This window comes from Ylistrum balloti, unplaced genomic scaffold, assembly GCF_031769215.1.
Source record: "Ylistrum balloti isolate Yb309-2 unplaced genomic scaffold, AGI_CSIRO_Ybal_v1 Utg369782, whole genome shotgun sequence".
Classification (NCBI taxonomy): domain Eukaryota; kingdom Metazoa; phylum Mollusca; class Bivalvia; order Pectinida; family Pectinidae; genus Ylistrum; species Ylistrum balloti.
Genome location: NW_026781970.1, coordinates 2,866,913 through 2,888,312, shown reverse-complemented (window position 1 = coordinate 2,888,312; position 21,400 = coordinate 2,866,913). Strand labels below are relative to the sequence as shown.

General features: G+C 35.0%; 1 protein-coding gene across 1 annotated transcript in view; it reads left to right on the top strand.

The window, feature by feature from the left end:
• The first annotated feature begins 668 nt into the window (after nucleotides 1-668).
• The window catches only part of LOC132544201 (uncharacterized), a 37,491-nt gene continuing 16,759 nt past the window's right edge, over nucleotides 669-21,400 (top strand). The window contains 22 exon segments of the mRNA XM_060207768.1: nucleotides 669-812; nucleotides 1,300-1,381; nucleotides 1,528-1,586; nucleotides 1,835-1,948; nucleotides 2,660-2,731; nucleotides 3,288-3,384; nucleotides 4,120-4,201; nucleotides 4,796-4,940; nucleotides 6,380-6,451; nucleotides 6,843-6,933; nucleotides 8,103-9,087; nucleotides 10,782-10,824; nucleotides 11,099-11,257; nucleotides 11,343-11,483; nucleotides 11,717-11,817; nucleotides 12,794-12,854; nucleotides 13,057-13,158; nucleotides 14,643-14,759; nucleotides 15,153-15,313; nucleotides 15,447-15,498; nucleotides 17,903-18,085; nucleotides 19,409-19,828. Coding sequence (XP_060063751.1) covers nucleotides 669-812; nucleotides 1,300-1,381; nucleotides 1,528-1,586; nucleotides 1,835-1,948; nucleotides 2,660-2,731; nucleotides 3,288-3,384; nucleotides 4,120-4,201; nucleotides 4,796-4,940; nucleotides 6,380-6,451; nucleotides 6,843-6,933; nucleotides 8,103-9,087; nucleotides 10,782-10,824; nucleotides 11,099-11,257; nucleotides 11,343-11,483; nucleotides 11,717-11,817; nucleotides 12,794-12,854; nucleotides 13,057-13,158; nucleotides 14,643-14,759; nucleotides 15,153-15,313; nucleotides 15,447-15,498; nucleotides 17,903-18,085; nucleotides 19,409-19,828 — 3,483 coding nt within the window.

The following is a 21,400-nucleotide window of genomic DNA, read 5'->3' as shown; positions in this document are numbered from 1 at the left end:
CAGAAATGATGTACTAAATTACATGTAATTGACAGAAACAGAGAAATATATATTAAAATATGTTGTTAAATACTTGCTATTCCAAACAAAATGTGTATATGTACAGATGTTTTATAACATCATTTTGATGGGTCAGCTAGATATTTTGTTGTAATAGTTTATTGTATCACTGGGACAATGTATCAACAAGTGACTAAAGTAAAAGGAAAGAGTCATTTTGTTTACTTGACAGTGTGTCAAGTTATATCAAATTAGATTGCAAATTAATTCAGGGAAATTTATAGGAAAAAATTATGTTTGTGCATGAACTATTCAACTGAAGTCATGTTTCAAGTCCGATCTCTGCATGTGATTATCATTATTTGGTAATTCTGCACTCATATTTGTTGGGAGTTAAGTAATTACTGAAACAATGTTCTGCAATATTTCCATCTTCAAGAATTCTTTTTTTATTGAATTACAGGACCTTTGTTTCCACAATATCACAACCAGTATGTGGTCACCATGTAACTAGCTTTAACTGTATCAAGTGATTTGTATGTTCTGTTATACAAATGACATACTCTTGTTACTGTATGTGTTTTCACAAAAGTTTTTCTACAGCCTTCTAGAATCATTGTCATATGTCTCACAAACTTACCTGTATCTTTTTAATGCATAGGCACAAAATGCCAGCAGGAACAAAGTCTGTGCATTTTAAGGGCTTCATGACGGAGTCAGAGCCCCGGCTGCCGAAATATCAGCATAGACAGCCAGTGAGGCCAGAAAAGGCTGATGAGATGTATCCGGAGAAGTGGCCAACTTACACACATGTAAGATCTAAATTTGGAGAAGAAATGCTTTTTTTCTTCATAATTTCTATATATTGCGTTGTATGACACAGTAGTTGTGAAATATATCTTGCTTACGTCATTCTTTGCAAATTGCACTTATTCAGCTTATGGCACTCAGAAAATATAGTTTATATATAGAACAAGTGTGAATAATTCCTACAATATTTTGAGGATTTTTGTATTTATCTGACAGTAAGAGCATATCTACAACCAGCCTGGTCATAGCTAACACAGAGCATAAGACATGCCAATAAAAGTTAGTCCACTGAATCACTGCTCTGTAATGATACTGTATAAGCCTTTTGTCTGTCGTGAGATATAGATTGTAGGTACTCTAGCTAATAACAACTCCTCTACTGTAGTAGGAATAATATTGTCTGTCCTTGTAACATTATTGATTTATATTTTATGATAGAAATAAATTGGTGTCCAAGAGTAATGATAATCTTTGTTAATGCTTTAACAGAATGATGTGGAGACAAGGATTACCAATGTTTTGGAGCCACTCTCATTGTTTGCTCCCTATCCACATGAGGATCACAAAGAACGTATGTATCATCAGTGTGCTGGAGGTTTACCCATCATCTGTCTATGTTTTGTATTTGGTAAAAAATAAGATATTAAGATAAGCTGTACCTGAACCATGATTGATTATAAACAATATGTTATAATGTCCTATTTCTTTCAGCTCCAGTACCTGATAATAAAAGCCAAAAATCTTTTGAACTTGAGAGGCCAGTAACTCCAATTGATGTAAGCTGGTTTTTTTTTTACATATTCGTATGTCATAGGATAAAACAGTTTTTCGACATATACATGTATATTTGTACTTATGTTTAAATACATACATGTGTTTGTATGACACAAACAATTTTTCAAAAAATTGTATTTGACCTGGTTCAAGTATCTTATTTCGACATAGCTTTAAATTATGACGAGTTTTTTTTTGTGTAACACCCTCATGGTACATAATATTTCATTTGTCCTCTTTTTATGTGTAGGAGGAAATAAAGACTCAGCCCAAAGATTTTGACAGACTTGCCAACTATGTGAGACGTCGGATTGCTGCCAAACCTGATGTTCCGTATTTATCTATGGATGATCAGAGAAATCTGGTGTGTACAAAAAAGTAACTCAAGTAAAGAAGTAGATCTTATTTAGAACTATTGGCATGTAAACTTTCTTCATGGCAAACTACCGTATAGATAAACAAATAAATTATTTCCCCTCCATGTCAAACAATACTTCAGAACATTTTCTTCAGGTTAGTAATGTCAAATGTTGGTAAACAGAATATAAACTAAAAAAATAAGTCAGTGCCAGTACTATGTGTAAGTCAGTGCCAGTACTATGTGTAAGTCAGTGCCAGTACTATGTGTATGTCAGTGCCAGTACTATGTGTAAGTCAGTGCCAGTACTATGTGTACGTCAGTGCCAGTACTATGTGTATGTCAGTGCCAGTACTATGTGTAAGTCAGTGCCAGTACTATGTGTAAGTCAGTGCCAGTTCTTATGTGTACGTCAGTGCCAGTACTATGTGTAAGTCAGTGCCAGTACTATGTGTACGTCAGTGCCAGTACTATGTGTAAGTCAGTGCCAGTACTATGTGTACGTCAGTGCCAGTACGCTATACACTGCACACTGGTTATTTATCTGATGAAGGTGACCTTCTAGTCATTAAAACATCACACTCAAATGTCATAAGAACTTCTATCTTACAGGACGATCATTATTTACTTGGTTTTCATTTAGTTATCAAACAGGAATTAGAATGCTTTGCTACATGATGTTTCTTAATGTGAAAGTTTTGTATTTTTAATCTACAGGCAGGAATTTTGATTGGAGAAGTCACTCTTATCTGGCCTGAAATCATGAAACAGATTGATGACCCATTCCTGGTGAGTAATTTAAGGACAATTTCTTAGTCTAGTTCCCATACTAGATACCCCTAATGTTGATAAAGAAAAAGCTAAGATATCCCTAATGTTGATAAAGAAAAAGCTAAGATACCCCTAATGTTGATATAGAAAAAGCTAAGATACCCCTAATGTTGATATAGAAAAAGCTAAGATACCCCTAATGTTGATATAGAAAAAGCTAAGATATCCCTAATGTTGATAAAGAAAAAGCTAAGATACCCCTAATGTTGATATAGAAAAAGCTAAGATATCCCTAATGTTGATATAGAAAAAGCTAAGATATCCCTAATGGGATGTTGATATAGAAAAAGCTAAGATATCCCTAATGTTGATAAAGAAAAAGCTAAGATACCCCTAATGTTGATATAGAAAAAGCTAAGATATCCCTAATGTTGATAAAGAAAAAGCTAAGATATTCCTGGGATGTTGATATAGAAAAAGCTAAGATATCCCTAATGTTGATAAAGAAAAAGCTAAGATACCCCTAATGTTGATATAGAAAAAGCTAAAATAACCAACTCTTTCCTTTTTTCAGTCGCCATTGGAAAATAAAGAACTGAATCGACGGATATCTGTGCATATTGTTACTGTGTGTGAAAAACTGTTTCATCACTACTTAAAAAAAGCACAAGGTAATTTATTTAAGTCATGTACTAGACAAGATATACTAATCCTGCCTTTTTATTATGTTTAAACACAATTGTCTGTTTTGTTGGTTGATATGGGATCGACTCTACGAACATCTTTGTCTGTAGAGATTGGACTTGACTTTCTGTGACAACGTTTGATGATTGTTTCTGATTTTGCATCGCATCTTCCGGTGATACGAGAATAGAATGGAAAAGTTCACATTGAGATGGAAGTTTATGATCAGTTATGTTAATTAGAAGTAATCTAAAAATAAACAAAGTAGAACATGCTACCAAAATATATTCCCCTACCAGAGTTGTGTGTTTAGCAGAAAAGTACTATTGTTTTTTTATATTCCAATATTCTCTAGATTTCCCTGATGTCCCTAGAATATTTCATTAACTACCTGTTTCAAACATTATCTAGTTAATAAGGTAAAACATTCTCAGAGATTTTGTGATATCTTGTGCTTTGGCCTAAAAATTTTCAATATTGAAAATAAACAGTAGACACATGTAGTTATACAATGTATGAGAAGAAATGTGGTCTTTGTTCAAAATTCCATTGTCATTTTAACCTTCATCTTCCAGTGTTAAAACCTGTAATTGATTTGATTTGAGTTTGATCCTTATCTCATAGCTTGATTGAATTGCTGTACTTTAAGAAAAATAACACAAAATGGCAGGAATTCTTTTTTTTCAAAATATATCCTTTTCACCACTTCTTTCTTTTTGCAGTGCTGAATGAGAGAGGAATATTTAGTGGACCTGCTAACATGAGTCGACTAAAGGCACAACTGGCACTGGATGCTAATAAATTGTAAGTGATCTTGAAACTGCTATCATTATGACGCAGGAGGGGGATGAGGGGGTTTCTAGGGAAGAATTGAGACCATTTTTTTTTTAAAGTAGTTCAGTATTCTAATATGCTAAAATCTATACATAAAGAAGAGAATATACATATGATTGTATAATCTTGCCAACATGATGAAATTCTTGTTTGTATGTATATGTACGTCATTGAAAACTATTCGTCATATCACCTGATTATACACTCCTGTAGCTGGAGTAATTGTGGCCTAGTTAAGTGATTAAGTTATACATCAAACTTAAGCTGCAGATTGAATTTCAAAAGGTCATGGATGTTTCTTAGAATTATTTGTAATGAAGTGCACATTTGGACCCACTTGAAATTAGAAAGCAGGAAAAACTGCATTGAGACAAACAACATTACCATGTAACATAAACGTTTTCAAAAAAAAAATTGAATTCAAAACGTAAGAATTGTCATTTGCAGCAAAGTTTCTTATGATGTATATAAAAATGTATGTACTCTTGATTAAGGGGGAAAAAAGGAAAAACCCTTGTTTAGTATATCCAACTTCCACTCATAAATTTGTTATTTTGTCCCTAGTTTGAATATCCTGATGATCCGGCGGTATATTGTTGCTGATATTCGAGGGAAGGAAGACTCAGATGGAGATGACATGGATACATTTACTGCCAAGTTTTCTGGGAAGCAGGAAATTAGTCACCCTCCTCTGTCTTTTCAAGGAATGGTGAGAAATGTGTAGCAGCTTTCTGTATTACTGTTGGTTTTGTGTCTGATTCTTCTTACATGTATATAAATTCCTCTATTTCAACCATTCAAAGGTGAAAGATTCTAGCAGGTAGTCTCTCTTAGCATCTTTGTTTATCACAATGAAAGGGTATCTTTTGATTCTTCTCAAGTTGTGGTATTATACAACACTGTGTAAAAGGATTGCCATATCCCAGTTTTACAGCTTTGGCAGCTTTTCAGAAAAGGAATGTGAAAAAGCCTCAGACTTTCATGGACTGATTGATTCATAAAGTAATACATTATATGTTATACAATGTAATCGGTCTATTCTTGGTTCTAAACTCTTTAATTGGCTTAAATATTTCTGGACCTGTCCAATCTAGATCATGTCTTACCTGGACTCTGTCTAATCTAGATCATGTCTTACCTGGACTCTGTCTAATCTAGATCATGTCTTACCTGGACTCTGTCTAATCTAGACCATGTCTTACCTGGACTCTGTCTAATCTAGAACATGTCTTACCTGGACTCTGTCTAATCTAGAACATGTCTTACCTGGACTCTGTCTAATCTAGAACATGTCTTACCTGGACTCTGTCTAATCTAGAACATGTCTTACCTGGACTCTGTCTAATCTAGAACATGTCTTACCTGGACTCTGTCTAATCTAGAACATGTCAAGTCTTACCTACCTAGATTCCGTCTTATCTAGTCTAATCAAGTCTTACCTGGACTCTGTCTAATCTAGAACATGTCTTACCTGGACTCTGTCTAATCTAGAACATGTCTTACCTGGACTCTGTCTAATCTAGACCAAGTCTTACCTAGATTCCGTCTTATCTAGACCAAGTCTTACTTGGACTCTGTCTATTCTAGACCAAGTCTTACCTAGATTCCGTCTTATCTAGACCAAGTCTTACTTGGACTCTGTCTATTCTAGACCAATTCTTACCTAGACTGTGTCTCATCTAGACCAAGTCTTACTTGGACTCTGTCTAATCTAGACCAAGTCTTACCTAGATTCCATCTTATCTAGACCAAGTCTTACTTGGACTCTGTCTCATCTAGACCAAGTCTTACCTTGACACTATGTAATCTAAACGAAGTAGACCCTGCCATACCTAGACTGTCTAATCTAGACCCTGCCATATCTAGAACCTGTCTAATCTAGGCCTTTTTTCCCACCTGTTTGAGAAACAGGTTCAGTTGTTCATCTATTTGTAATAATTTTCTTTAAACTATATTTACTTCTGAATGCTACAAAAAATTGGAGCTGAAGAAAGATAGTTAGTTAACATTAATCTAAATGAAGTGAAAGGCATCCCTGTGACGAGAGAGTTGGGGCCTATAAGGGGGAAATTTTTGAAAATTATTTAAATAACTTATATAAATCAGCTTATTATACATATTTTAGCTGAGAAAATTTCTGCTGTTTAGATTCAGAGTAGCCGTCCAAAGTCAAAGACAAAGAAGTACCGTTACAAGACTGCTGAGCAGGAAGCCAAGGAGGTAGGACTTTTATCTGTTCTAATTAAAACTGGTTTTCATCCTGTCTTTGAAAAAAAACATCAAGATCGATGTGATAAAATTTCTCCTGGTCCAGCGAATAACATGTATTTTACCAGGATAGTTGGTTTCATGTACTTTTCAACATAACAGAGATCCTTTTACTTTCAAATCACAAATACTGTCCAAATTTCTTTCCAAATTAGGTTTGATAGCAATGTATAAGGTCAGACTGTATCCAATAATGAGGTCAGTCAAGTCCTTCCCCACTGATTCTGAGTTTACAGTGTTAAGTATCATATAATAAAAGTAGTTTTTGTGAATCTGGTATCACTATAGATACGTTGATAATGATTTAACAAGTTTAATGTTGAGATTCAATTTTGGTTTTTAGATCTCTGAAGCAATGCCTGCACTGAACACCAATAAACTAATGGGCTTGGTGGCTGACATGCCAGATAGGGATCTCCAGACTCCCTCACAAGGTAATTATATACCCAGAACATGGTGACATAATTGTCAATACATCATAGAGCCTCACTTACAACACTGTGACTCTCTATATACCAGAGAACCTTGGGTACAACACTGTAACTCTCTATACACCAGAACCTTGGGTACAACACTGTAACTCTCTATATACCAGAGAACCTTGGGTACAACACTGTAACTCTCTATATACCAGAGAACCTTGGGTACAACACTGTGACTCTCTATATACCAGAGAACCTTGGGTACAACACTGTAACTCTCTATATACCAGAGAACCTTGGGTACAACACTGTAACTCTCTATATACCAGAGAACCTTGGGTACAACACTGTAACTCTCTATATACCAGAGAACCTTGGGTACAACACTGTAACTCTCTATATACCAGAGAACCTTGGGTACAACACTGTAACTCTCTATATACCAGAGATTCTTGGGTACAACACTGTAACTCTCTATATACCAGAGAACCTTGGGTACAACACTGTAACTCTCTATATACCAGAGAACCTTGGGTACAACACTAACTCTCTATATACCAGAGAACCTTGGGTACAACACTGTAACTCTCTATATACCAGAGAACCTTGGGTACAACACTGTAACTCTCTATATACCAGAGAACCTTGGGTACAACACTGTAACTCTCTATATACCAGAGAACCTTGGGTACAACACTGTAACTCTCTATATACCAGAGAACCTTGGGTACAACACTAACTCTCTATATACCAGAGAACCTTGGGTACAACACTGTAACTCTCTATATACCAGAGAACCTTGGGTACAACACTGTAACTCTCTATATACCAGAGAACCTTGGATACAACACTGTAACTCTCTATATACCAGAGAACCTTGGGTACAACACTGTAACTCTCTATATACCAGAGAACCTTGGGTACAACACTGTAACTCTCTATATACCAGAGAACCTTGGGTACAACACTGTAACTCTCTATATACCAGAGAACCTTGGGTACAACACTGTAACTCTCTATATACCAGAGAACCTTGGGTACAACACTGTAACTCTCTATATACCAGAGAACCTTGGGTACAACACTGTAACTCTCTATATACCAGAGATTCTTGGGTACAACACTGTAACTCTCTATATACCAGAGAACCTTGGGTACAACACTGTAACTCTATATACCAGAGAACCTTGGGTACAACTCTGTAACTCTCTATATACCAGAGAACCTTGGGTACAACACTGTAACTCTCTATATACCAGAGAACCTTGGGTACAACACTGTAACTCTCTATATACCAGAGAACCTTGGGTACAACACTGTAACTCTCTATATACCAGAGAACCTTGGGTACAACACTGTAACTCTCTATATACCAGAGAACCTTGGGTACAACAGTGTAACTCTCTATATACCAGAGAACCTTGGGTACAACACTGTAACTCTCTATATACCAGAGAACCTTGGGTACAACAGTGTAACTCTCTATATACCAGAGAACCTTGGGTACAACACTGTAACTCTCTATATACCAGAGAACCTTGGGTACAACACTGTAACTCTCTATATACCAGAGAACCTTGGGTACAACACTGTAACTCTCTATATACCAGAGAACCTTGGGTACAACAGTGTAACTCTCTATATACCAGAGAACCTTGGGTACAACATTGTAACTCTCTATATACCAGAGAACCTTGAGTACAACCCTGTAACTCTCTATATACCAGAGAACCTTGGGTACAACACTGTAACTCTCTATATACCAGAGAACCTTGGGTACAACACTGTGACTCTCTATATACCAGAGAACCTTGGGTACAACACTGTAACTCTCTATATACCAGAGAACCTTGGGTACAACACTGTAACTCTCTATATACCAGAGAACCTTGGGTACAACACTGTAACTCTCTATATACCAGAGAACCTTGGGTACAACACTGTAACTCTCTATATACCAGAGAACCTTGGGTACAACACTGTAACTCTCTATATACCAGAGAACCTTGGGTACAACATTGTAACTCTCTATATACCAGAGAACCTTGGGTACAACACTGTAACTCTCTATATACCAGAGAACCTTGGGTACAACACTGTAACTCTCTATATACCAGAGAACCTTGGGTACAACACTGTAACTCTCTATACACCAGAGATTCTTGGGTACAACTCTAACTCTCTATATACCTTATTATCTGCAGTACAACATTAAATCCCTATATATCATAGAAGTCATGGCTTTAACCTGATGATAGAAATATTATAACCTTGAATATTATATATGGTTACCAAAGATACACCATGTTGACCTGGATATCTTTGTTATCGTACTGTGATTCCCCATCCCATCCCATCCCATGGAGATTTGTCAATGTGAGCATTTCTTGTCTGTATTGGTTTCAGAATCAGATGGTTTTATGTCACGAGCAGGAGCAAAGCAGCATCCACAATCAGAGTGAGTATTGAGTTTTACTGTCAGTAACATCAGTCATCAGAGTGAGTATTGAGTTTTACTGTCAGTAACATCAGTCATCAGAGTGAGTATTGAGTTTTACCTCAGTAACATCAGTCATCAGAGTGAGTATTGAGTTTTACCTCAGTAACATCAGTCATCAGAGTGAGTATTGAGTTTTACTGTCAGTAACATCAGTCATCAGAATGAGTATTGAGTTTTACCTCAGTAACATCAGTCATCAGAGTGAGTATTGAGTTTTACTGTCAGTAGCATCAGACGTCAGAGTGAGTATTGAGTTTTACCTCAGTAACATCAGTCGTCAGAGTGAGTATTGAGTTTTACTGTCAGTAGCATCAGTCATCGGAGTGAGTATTGAGTTTTACACTCAGTAACATCAGTCATCAGAGTGAGTATTGAGTTTTACCTCAGTAACATCAGTCATCAGAGTGAGTATTGAGTTTTACCTCAGTAACATCAGTCATCAGAGTGAGTATTGAGTTTTACTGTCAATAGCATAACATCAGTCATCAGTCATCAGAGTGAGTATTGAGTTTTACTTCAGTAACATCAGTCATCAGAGTGAGTATTGAGTTTTACTGTCAGTAACATCAGTCGTCAGAGTGAGTATTGAGTTTAACTGTCAGTAACATCAGACGTCAGAGTGAGTATTGACTTTTACTGTCAGTAACATCAGTCATCAGAGTGAGTATTGAGTTTTACCTCAGTAACATCAGTCATCAGAGTGAGTATTGAGTTTTACCTCAGTAACATCAGTCATCAGAGTGAGTATTGAGTTTTACCTCAGTAACATCAGTCATCAGAGTGAGTATTGAGTTTTACTGTCAGTAGCATCAGTCATCGGAGTGAGTATTGAGTTTTACCTCAGTAACATCAGTCATCAGAGTGAGTATTGAGTTTTACTGTCAGTAGCATCAGATGTCATAGTGAGTATTGAGTTTTACCTCAGTAACATCAGTCGTCAGAGTGAGTATTGAGTTTTACTGTCAGTAGCATCAGTCATCGGAGTGAGTATTGAGTTTTACACTCAGTAACATCAGACATCAGAGTGATTAGTTCACTTCATATGTCTATACAGTAAGGGATATTTTCATTAAAATATCTACTATAAGGGATGTCTACAAGCTTTGTTAAAGAGGAACTACCAGGATATTATTCTCTAAAAACAGTTCTATATATTATTTCCATGCATAGAATTTGTTTATTTCTGAAGTCATCGAATTGTATAGATATGTTACTGGAATGATTTGTTTATAAAAAAACTTCTATGCTGTTAATGTCCCCTTTTTTATAGTGTTAAAGCTGATGATTCATTGAAGAAATTTAATGATCATAGTTTCCAGTGTTAAATCAGGCAGTTATATTATCATTCTTGATCTTTCAGACTTTCATTGGAGATGAAATCATTTCAGAAAATAGTGCTCAAGGTAAGGCAGTTAATTTTATAATTGTATTGCTTGTAATAATCACTTTGTGACCACTAGTTCAGGGACAGCATTGCATGACTGTACTAATATTTCTGTTTAAAGACAACAGATATCATAATAAGATTAAACCTATTGATGGACAAAAAGGTGGTTTTGGGTGGTTGCCAATTTTCTAACCTGAATTACAAAGTTTTTCCTCTTTCATGAAAATGAATCATTTAAACATATATATGTAACTGAATTAACATGGTTTTATTATTGTTGCATTTGTCAGAGGTCAAAGTCAATGCCTGAGCTCCAGATTGGTGAGACTATCTTAGAGGAGATTGGACTAGATCCAAAAGAAATTTCACAGGATAAACTGGAGGAGATGGAAATAGCCATGCTTAAACGGAACAACCAGGCTCTAGAAATGGTAAGGTTGTGACAAATTGTTATTATTGACATTCTAAAGAGAATATTTGTTGGAGTCTGATGGTTGTATCTATATTTACACTTATGATTGTGATTTTAAACAGAAGGCAAAACATCCTTTGGAGGAGAGAGGGCCCCAGCCTGGTACACGAGAGTATGCTCAGAATGACCTTAAAAAGTTAATGTCACGCCCCCAAGACAGACATGTGGGCAATATAGATGAAGATCTATCCCCTCTCTTACAGGTAAACAGTTGTTCTTGTAGTTCTCATGACAGCAGTGTTTTCTCTCATTTCTTGAAAAATTAGGCACAATTTTTTTGACTATTACTTTTATAAAGTCATTATATATGCTATGGAAATTTTACTTCTAAAAAGTAATCTGTATGTAATGAAGTCCTTGTGATTTTAATGATATTTTATTTGTGCATCATGTTTGTGTATCATGTGACTAAATGCTCTGGTTATTTTTTATCAAGGCTCTGACTAGAAGTGCTAAACATGATACAATGAAAGAGAAAGTGCAGCAGAAAATAAGGGAACTTGATGAGAAAGAAAAACAAGAAATTGAAAAAGAAAAGTAAGCATACAGATATTTTTGGACATGTTAAATTAAAGTTGTGATTATAAATTTATCTATTGAAGTTTCCATATTTCATTGCTGACTTCAAATGAAACAATGCAGAGGATCTTTCTTAGATTTCATATGTAGGTTCCCCTTGGTCACTAGTTGTGCCCATTTGACTTCGGGACTAATAAGAAAAACAGAATGGCTGACAGGTGGCAATCTTGGATTTTTTCAACGAAGTTTGTTGTCGCTATTCCTTGAGAACTACAACATAGATCTTTCTCAAATTTCATGTGTAAATTTCCCTTGATTCCTAGCCATGCCTGTTTGATTTTAAACTGAGCAGAAAAAGAAAATGGCTAATAAGCAGCCATCATGAACTTTGTTTTTGAAAGTTTTGTTATTGCTACTTCTTGAGAAATACTGCAAAGGTATTTCTCAAATTTCATGTATAGGTTCCTCTTTGTCCCTGGTTGTGTCTGTTTTGGATTGATCAAAAAACAAAATGGCTTCCTGATGACCATCTTGGATTTGGCAGGAAAAGATTATCGCTGTTTCTGCAAGGAAATGTTCAAATTTCTAATCATTAAGCCATCATGGATATCGCCTAGTAAAGATTGTTATCCCTATTTCTTAAGAAGTACTAAATGGATCTCTCTCAAATTTCATACATATGTTCCCTTTGTCCCTAGTTGTGCCAGTTTAGTTTTAGGACTGATCAGAAAAAACAAAACGGCTTCCAGATGACCATCTTGGATTTGGCAGGTAAAGATTATCGCTATTTCTGCAAAGAAATGTCCTAATTTCTCATCATTAAGAGCAAAAACAGAGAAGAGAAAAGATCCAACTTTCAAAGGGCAAATGAAGATCAAACAATGATTGGCACCAAGATCCCTCTGGGATCTCTTGTTTATTTATTTGTTTCATTTGCCAGATTATGTAAACAACTTGAGTGTATTGATGTGTCATTATGTGTCCTGTATTTCAGAATACCTCTTCGTGAGCCCACACATCCACAGCCAGCCACTGTTAGTGCCAAACTCCCAGGGGTAGGTATAGGCTGGTTCTGATAATGTTCAACCACATGAGAGTTCTGTGTTGTAATTATGACATTATTATTTCAACATGGTATTTATGGCATGTCAACGTTGTTGGCTTATATATTTTTTTTTTTTTTGCTCTCAAATTAGGAAAAAGGGAGGTAATTTGAAAAATTAAAACCTCAATAAGTCTTAAATTTACTTGTGTCAGATGACCGTGAGAGCATCAGATATTCGTGTGTCAGAGAGAGTCTGCATGTCCTCCATCACAATAGACAGGTTCTCCACAGTCTTCAATGATCTCATGGACGAGGTAAGTCAAACATTTACCAAACAAACAGAATTGATTATGAGAGTAGGAGAATTATTACAGGAAACAGACAAGAACTTTCCCTATATGTAATAAGTTAGGTATAACTTTATATGAAACATATGAGAAAGTAAGTTACTGTAGGTTTATTGTTGATGTAGCTAGCAGGTTAACTGAGGTGAAGTTTCTTTAGGTTTTACAGTTGAGGTAGCTAGCAGGTTACCTGAGGTGAAGTTTCTCTAGGTTTTACAGTTGAGGTAGTTAGCAGGTTACCTGAGGTGAGGTTACTGTAGGTTTTACTGTTGATGTAGCTGGCAGGTTACCTGAGGTGAAGTTACTGTAGGTTTACTGTTGATGTAGCTGGCAGGTTACCTGAGGTGAAGTTACTGTAGGTTTTACTGTTGATGTAGCTAGCAGGTTACCTGACGAGAAGTTGCTGTTGGTTTACTGTTGATGTAGCTGGCAAGTTACCTGAGGTGAAGTTACTGTAGGTTTACTGTTGATGTAGCTGGCAAGTTACCTGAGGTGAGGTTACTGTAGGTTTACTGTTGATGTTGCTAGCAGGTTACCTGAGGTGAAGTTACTGTAGGTTTACTGTTGATGTAGCTAGCAGGTTACCTGAGGTAAAGTTACTGTACTTTTATTGTTAATGTAGCTGGCAGGTTACCTGAGGTGAAGTTACTGTAGGTTTACTGTTGAGATAGCTTGCAGGTTACCTGAGGAGAAGTTACTGTAGGTTTACTGTTGAGATAGCTAGCAGGTTACCTGAGGTGAAGTTACTGTATGTTTATTGTTAATGTAGCTGGCAGGTTACCTGAGGAGAAGTTGTTGTAGGTTTATTGTTGAGATAGCTAGCAGGTTACCTGAGGTGAAGTTACTGTACGTTTATTGTTGATGTAGCTGGCAGGTTACCTGAGGTGAAGTTACTGTAGGTTTACTGTTGAGATAGCTGGCAGGTTACCTGAGGTGAAGTTACTGTAGGTTTACTGTTGAGATAGCTAGCAGGTTACCTGAGGTGAAGTTGCTGTAGGTTTACTGTTGAGATAGCTAGCAGGTTACCTGAGGTGAAGTTACTGTAGGTTTACTGTTGAGATAGCTAGCAGGTTACCTGAGGTGAAGTTACTGTAGGTTTACTGTTGATGTAGCTGGCAGGTTACCTGAGGTGAGGTTACAGTTGGTTTTTCTTTTTTCACTTTTATCATTTCATGAGAAGACCATATCTATGTCTGTACTGTCCCATAATTCACAACAGATTAAGGAATCAAATATCACATTTGACACATTTTATAACTACTGAATATTTATCAAACAAGGATACCTACATGCACAAGATTTGGGGCATTCATGTATTAAAGATGTTTGTTTGTTTTTCTAGAGAAAGTCACACTATTCAAGTATAAATGAACCAATTTTTACTCCAAATATACTTTTGAATAATCATATACATTCAGTTTGTATCTTATTTATGATTATTATATCCATTCTAGATTGACCCTGTCACAGTAAAGAATCTTGACAAGAACTTATTTCTAGGTGAGGAGATCACTGAGGTTTACAGGGAAATCATGAAGACAGTCCCAACAACACATCTACGACTGGATGATGTAAGTGAATCAGCAGTTCTAAAAGAATCACTTTAACTATCAACAGTTGTGCTAATGTTTTTTACTAATATTGATTTATTTTCTAAAAATGACACCTTATTCAAAGAGTTAGCTGTATTCAGATCTATAACTGACATTTTCTGAACTTATAACAAAAATTGTCTTTTGAATAAATAAAAAATTTTGTTAAAAATGACTTTGTTTTAAAACAAGCTATCTCTGTATAAATGTGGTGGGTAGAAGGTTTCTCAGAAAAATTACACAAGTCTGCTGAAGTCTAATGATTTCATTACATTTTCTGTAATCATAAATTAGTACACTTTTCTTGAATTGATTTGAGTTATTCTTAGAATCATACAATGATGCAGTCTCCATTCATACTCTAAATTACAGGATGTCTATGTTGTGCCTGCTGCCGACACTGTAAATCTGTCTGGCACAATGGCATCAGCAACCCTTAATAAACGCAAGTCAGAACGTGTCATCAACCCCAAACTGAGGACAGATAAACAGCCACCATGGGGAGGAGAAGATCCCAAAACTTGGGTGAAGACGTATGTTATTTTTAGATATAATCTTAATGTTAATCCAATCTACAAAGGTTAAATTTCATGGATTTTTTAGTTTAATTGTTTTTCATTTAAAGCTGAAACAATTGTATTGTCATTTCTTTCGTCTTTATTACAGGCCCAATAATCCTCCTAAAAATTTCCTTGGAGAAGATATCTTCCAGCCAACAGTAAGTAATTAAATACCTGGAGAATTGTTTTGGAGTTATTATATCATTATTTACAGAATTCCTTGTATATGTATGTGGTACTCAAAGTTTCGATTGTAAAGAGTATGGAGTCTTTATCACTTTTTTTTCATTTTGATCATTAAAATTAACTCTGTGCACTATTTTTCTAATTGAGTTATTCATCTGAAATTCTGTATTGTTTTTTGCTTTGTTCACATCTAAAATAGAAGAGTATCCTCAAGTCATTTTTTTTTTTTTATGTATTTTTTTTTCTCGTTTATTCTGAACGAATTTTTGCTATCAACTCACAAGATAACTGTGATTTTGTTGAGAGAAAAACAGGACTTGTTAAGCACTATTATTTTGACAATGTGTTTATTATTCTCTGATGCATAACAGTGGCTAAGCAACGTAGTAAGTAAGAAAGATGTGTGTATAGATAAATACATAACAGTTGATTGAGCATGACTACTCACCTCATATATCCATAGTTTATCTGATTTTTTCTTATTTTTGATGTTGTTTTAATTTATTATACATGTTCCTATTTTACAGGTTTTAGTTAGTAAGATATTGAGCTGATTAAATCATATGTTCCTGAGAATATCGCTTAAGTTTTCTTACAGAAAAATGAAAGAGAGAAATAAATTGACTCTGGATTTTATGAATGTAACGGCATTACTGATGAAGTTTTTGTTGTTCAAGTGTTTTTAGAGAAAGATCTGTTACTGTATTTTTTGTAAATATCATATATATCATTTCAAGTCATGTATGTTGATTTATAAAAGTGTCAAAGTGTGTCTGTGTGCATGGAATGTTGTGTTACCAAGTATAGTGTTAATTTGACAATACGAAACTAATTTTTGTTTCTGTGAAATGTCAATTTTCTAATTACATAATGATGAGTTGTTGAAAATTACCTAATTATAACCTAGTTTACATTTAACAATAACCTAGTTTAATTAGTTACAACCCAGCCTAAATGATAAATTCTGTTTATTTTGTTTACCTGTTTACTGTGTACATATTTATTTCCAACTGTTTCATCAACAATTTTCCACTCTTGAATTGATACATTTATTTAAAGATAAAAGATTAACAGATCCATTCTTTCCAATACTTGGATCTACCAGAAATCTGTACAGGTCAGCTAAATGGAAAATGATGAAAGTTTTAAACAAATTACATAAACCAAATAATTGTGCACGTCGGTTACAGACAATTAAGTTTTCTTTGATTATGCTGACCGATCATAAGCTTGTTACATGTCATCATGCAGACTTATACCACAAGAATCGGATATTCAATATTTTTTAAAACTGCCACTTGCCACATAAAAACATTTTCCTAATATTTCTCACGTTTTGATATCAACAAAAAAAAGAAAGGAAAAAACCACAGATATAACCTGTAGTAGATGAAACACGTACACGTACATGTAATTAAATATAAAATAAACTATGAAAATTGACAAACAATCGATATATTAAAAATTAGCTCTTACAGACTTGAAACTATACATATAAATTAACCTTATTCTTGAAATTGAGCATTACATTTATGAGAGCATGTGTGTGTTGTGGAATAAATACTTTCGTTGTTGTTTTGTTAAGAATGTTTACGAAATTGTTTAAAATAAGTAAAATTTGATCACAAAAATTGGTGAGGAATATGACTTTCTGAAAGATGATTTTAAATGGACGATGTAATTAAGTTAACAGTGTGGAAATTAGCAAGGTATCAGTATACTGGTGCAGGTTGATAATGACAGATCTGATAGAGGAAGTTCAGTAAGGTTAGTTTTATCTGAAAAAAGATAAAAGGATTTCATCAGTATCTCAACATAAGAAATAACATGACACTATTTTGTCACTAAATACCATGAATATTCATTAAGGATTCATATGAAAGCTAATGAACCATTTTGTACAGGGATGTGATGTGTTAGATATTGTGTGAAATAGTCTTCATGTATGTATTAACAATGTGTTTAAGAGTTTCTGAGAACCACCTCCATCAATAGTTTTAATCAGATGTGAATTATTCTGGTAATGAAGACATAGTATTTCCCATGTTTCATCTGACATGTTGAAGGGGAGGTGTGAACTATAAAAACCATCATTTATTGTCATTAATTGCAAAAATGACAGTTATTTATTTTTAACAATTTTCAAAGAAATATGAAGTAGGATTTTTCTTGATTGTAATGTGCTTTGCAAGCAATTGTTTGCTTCACGTAATTGTGGAAAAAGGGAATCCATTACAAGGTCAAATTTGACCAGAACTGATTTTCATATGTCAGATTTTACATGTTACGCCTGTTCCTATTTTTATATACGTTGTACATGTAAGTTCAGAAAAGATCTATAAACAAATGTTGAAATAATTTACAAATTGGTTTTAGACTCCAAATATGGAACGTGTTCATGATGCCATGCATAATCCTGGCAAGATGTCACAGATGCTGCAGGGCGATAATATGCCAAAATTTGTAGCAGAGAAGATGGCGCGCACTTATGCGTCTTGGCTTCAGTGGTGGAAGAGTACCATCACCAGCGATGATTACATGAAATACCTATCTACCACGGTACAGATCTTGTAGACTTTAGGGTGTGGTGGTGTTGGTGTTTAAACTAGCTAGCACCTGCTTCTAACTGACTGCTGTGATCTCTACTTACTTTCAAACCTACTGTATTTATCCATTAACAAGCCAATGTCTGGTAATAAGCCTATGACTTCAATCTTTTTCAGCTTTTGGGAAATGACACATTGTTTTCTTGTCCCGTAATCAGTCAATACTCCACTTTAATTCAGTGATTGTGTGTTGATACTGTGGCTTCTTGCTGGATAAATACAGTAAATTATCGGGTATATCATAGCTCATCATCACAAACAAAAATTAACACCATTTCTCTTTAAATTCAAATCTACACTAATGACATACATACCAAGAAATTAGGACAACACATTCCATGGATATTTGGAATGACTTTTACTTCAACAATGACATAACTATCAACACTGCTGGAAATTTCCTCCATGTTATATAGTTGCACAAAAAATTCCAATTTTGAAAATTGATAAAGATGACAGGGAAATAAGTCCTGCTATTTCAGATATTTTCTACATCAGTGTTTAAGTCATTTAAATTGCCATGTTTGGAGTTGATTTTAAAGATGATGAATTGATTTCTGTTTGTGACCTGACTAACCTTGTCTTTGTTTCAGCTGGGTGTTTTCTATCTATTCTTTCAGCTAGCCCTCTAGATATTTTCATGGTAGTATCTAGTGATAGTCAAAATACAGTCAACCCAGGCATTACATCTAAAACATTTAAAAATAGAACATTTTTGTTGGTTTCTGCACATTTTCCTCGAAAGACAACTAAAAAGAAAAAGCAAAAGTATACAATATTATCTTTTCCCATAGATGTTTTCTCAATTGGGTTTGACTGTATTTTATTTGTTCATTATAATCATATTACACTTCTAGCTAGTATGTGTGTGTACTGTAGATAAGACATCTTTGTCCTTCAGCACACCCTCAGGATTCTTATTTGGGTACCATTTATCATACCAAGAAATCAACTGAAGCTTTTGGTGATTGACTAACTTTTGGTTTTTTCTCATTTAATAAAATACAGTCATTTGAAAAATTAAAACTTACAATTATAGATGTAGTCTGATAGACCTTTTTTTTTTAACTTTTTGGTACTTAATAAATTTTCGGCAACACAAAGTTATTGCATCTAAGAAAATGGTTGCTGCTTGCAGACTTAAAATTATGGGTGCAAGAAAAGTGAGGGTTTGTGCTTAGTTGTGACAAAGAGTATGTCCTTTTGCAATCCTGAAATAATTAATCAACTAATATTTCTTGCTTTGTGTTTCTTTCTTTCTCATTTCTGTCAATAGGAGGACATTGTTCCAGGTCTACTAGAGATTGCTGCAACCCCTACAAACAGCCCCTCCCCCCAACACAGCAACACAAGTGTGTCCTTAGACATATTGGCCATCCTTAGTCTACCTTCCCTGGATTTCAAAGAATTACAGACATTTTATCCATTGCATATAAGCTCATACAATGTCCCTCAGAAAAATCTCACTCAAAGTACACTCCCACAACAATCTTCTCTTGAAAGTAGTCACCAAGAATCTGTCAAGTCCGGCAAAAAGCAGTCAAAGTCTTGTCTTAAAAGTGACCACAACGATTATAGCAGTCAACATAATGATATGAAATCTAAAGGCCACAAGGATGCTTGCACCCTCGGTCTACCTAAGATACCATTGATAGACAGTGTGTCAACTTTAATGGCGGCCCGGGTCACACACCAGGTAACATGTCAACATATTTTTCTGTTGGTCAGTTCATGTTTTGGTTGCCATTTGAAACATAACTGGGACCGTTTTTCCAGTAAAACATATAGCAAAATCTGTAATAGCAAACCTTGAGTATTTTGACATCCTGTCTAATCTGACAAACCCTTAGATAATGCTGTAATTCCTTTCTTAGCCTTATTGCCAAATTAAACTTCCCATATAATCTGAGGCATTAAGATATTTCCAAGTCTTCTCCAATATGGTAATTCCCAAGATTTGTATGGTAAGTCACGGGATCTGTAAAATATTACCATGACGTAATTTTATGAACCACATTTGCATCTTGGCTCCGTCAATATTGGTTTAAAGTAATTTATTTTTATTTAATGATATTTTCCAGCACAGGTTCTTTTAGGGATCCTCATCACTGGACTCATAAGAGTTATTATTATAATAATAAATTTCACTTCCAGTTGTTAAACTTTCCTGTCAATTCCAGTAGTCATTCAGTTTATTTTTAAAGCTGTTTAGTGTGTTTGCAGTTACTATGTGATCAGACAGTGGTCAGTTCCATACTGCTGTTGTTCTTCTGGAGAATGAATTTTTCATAGTGATTTTCTTGCATGTTTTGGGAATATTTTCAATGAGTTTGTCCTTGAACTGGTTCTTTCTGAGTTATGCAACCACATCCTTATAAACTGTATGGCCTCCTCATCATATTTCCCTCTCACTGTCTTGTACATCCCTATCATATCATCTTGTATACACCTGTAGTAAAGGTTGGTAGTCTTTCTGAATATGTCAGGTTTTCCATTCCAGGTAGTTGTTTTGTTGCCTTTCTTTGTACACCTTCCAGTTGTTCAATGTTTCATTTTGTAGGGTTCCCAACAGCATTGGTGTATTCGAGGTGGATTCTTACTAGTGATTTGTAAAGTGGGATAAATGATTTAGAATCTGTAAACTTGAATATCCTTCTTACCATGCCAAATATTGATGTTGGCTTTAGTACCTTTTCACTGATTTGTCCAAAGTTCTTTGTCGAAAGTGACTCCCAAGATCTTTCTATTCTTCAACTTCTTCAAGAATTGTGTTATTAAGTACATAAGCAGTGGTTTTATTCTTGTGCTTTCCAAAATGCATGAACTTACATTTGTCCTCATTCATTGTGAGCAGCTAAGTCTTGCTCCACTAAGAAAGTCTGAGTAGATCTTCCTGTAAATATTTCTCATTTTCTTCAGACTTCATAGCTTGGAATATTTTCAGCAAATAAGTATACAGTTGAATCCACAAATTCTGGCAAGCCAGTTATGTATATAACAAACAAGAGTGGCCCTAGCACCGAACTCTGAGGTATGCCAGATGTTACATTGCCCCAATCAGATGTTGCTCTATTTACGACTACTCGTTGCTGTCTGTTGTAAAAAAAGTCTTTCAACCAAGTGGGAACTGCTCCGTTGTTCCTATATGTCCTTTGTTCATCAGTCTGTGGTCAGGGACTGTGTCGAAGACTTTTCTAAAGTCTAAGTATATGCATTCCACATCTAGGGCATTATCAAAGGACTTCAGTTCTATTCTTCTAAAACATTT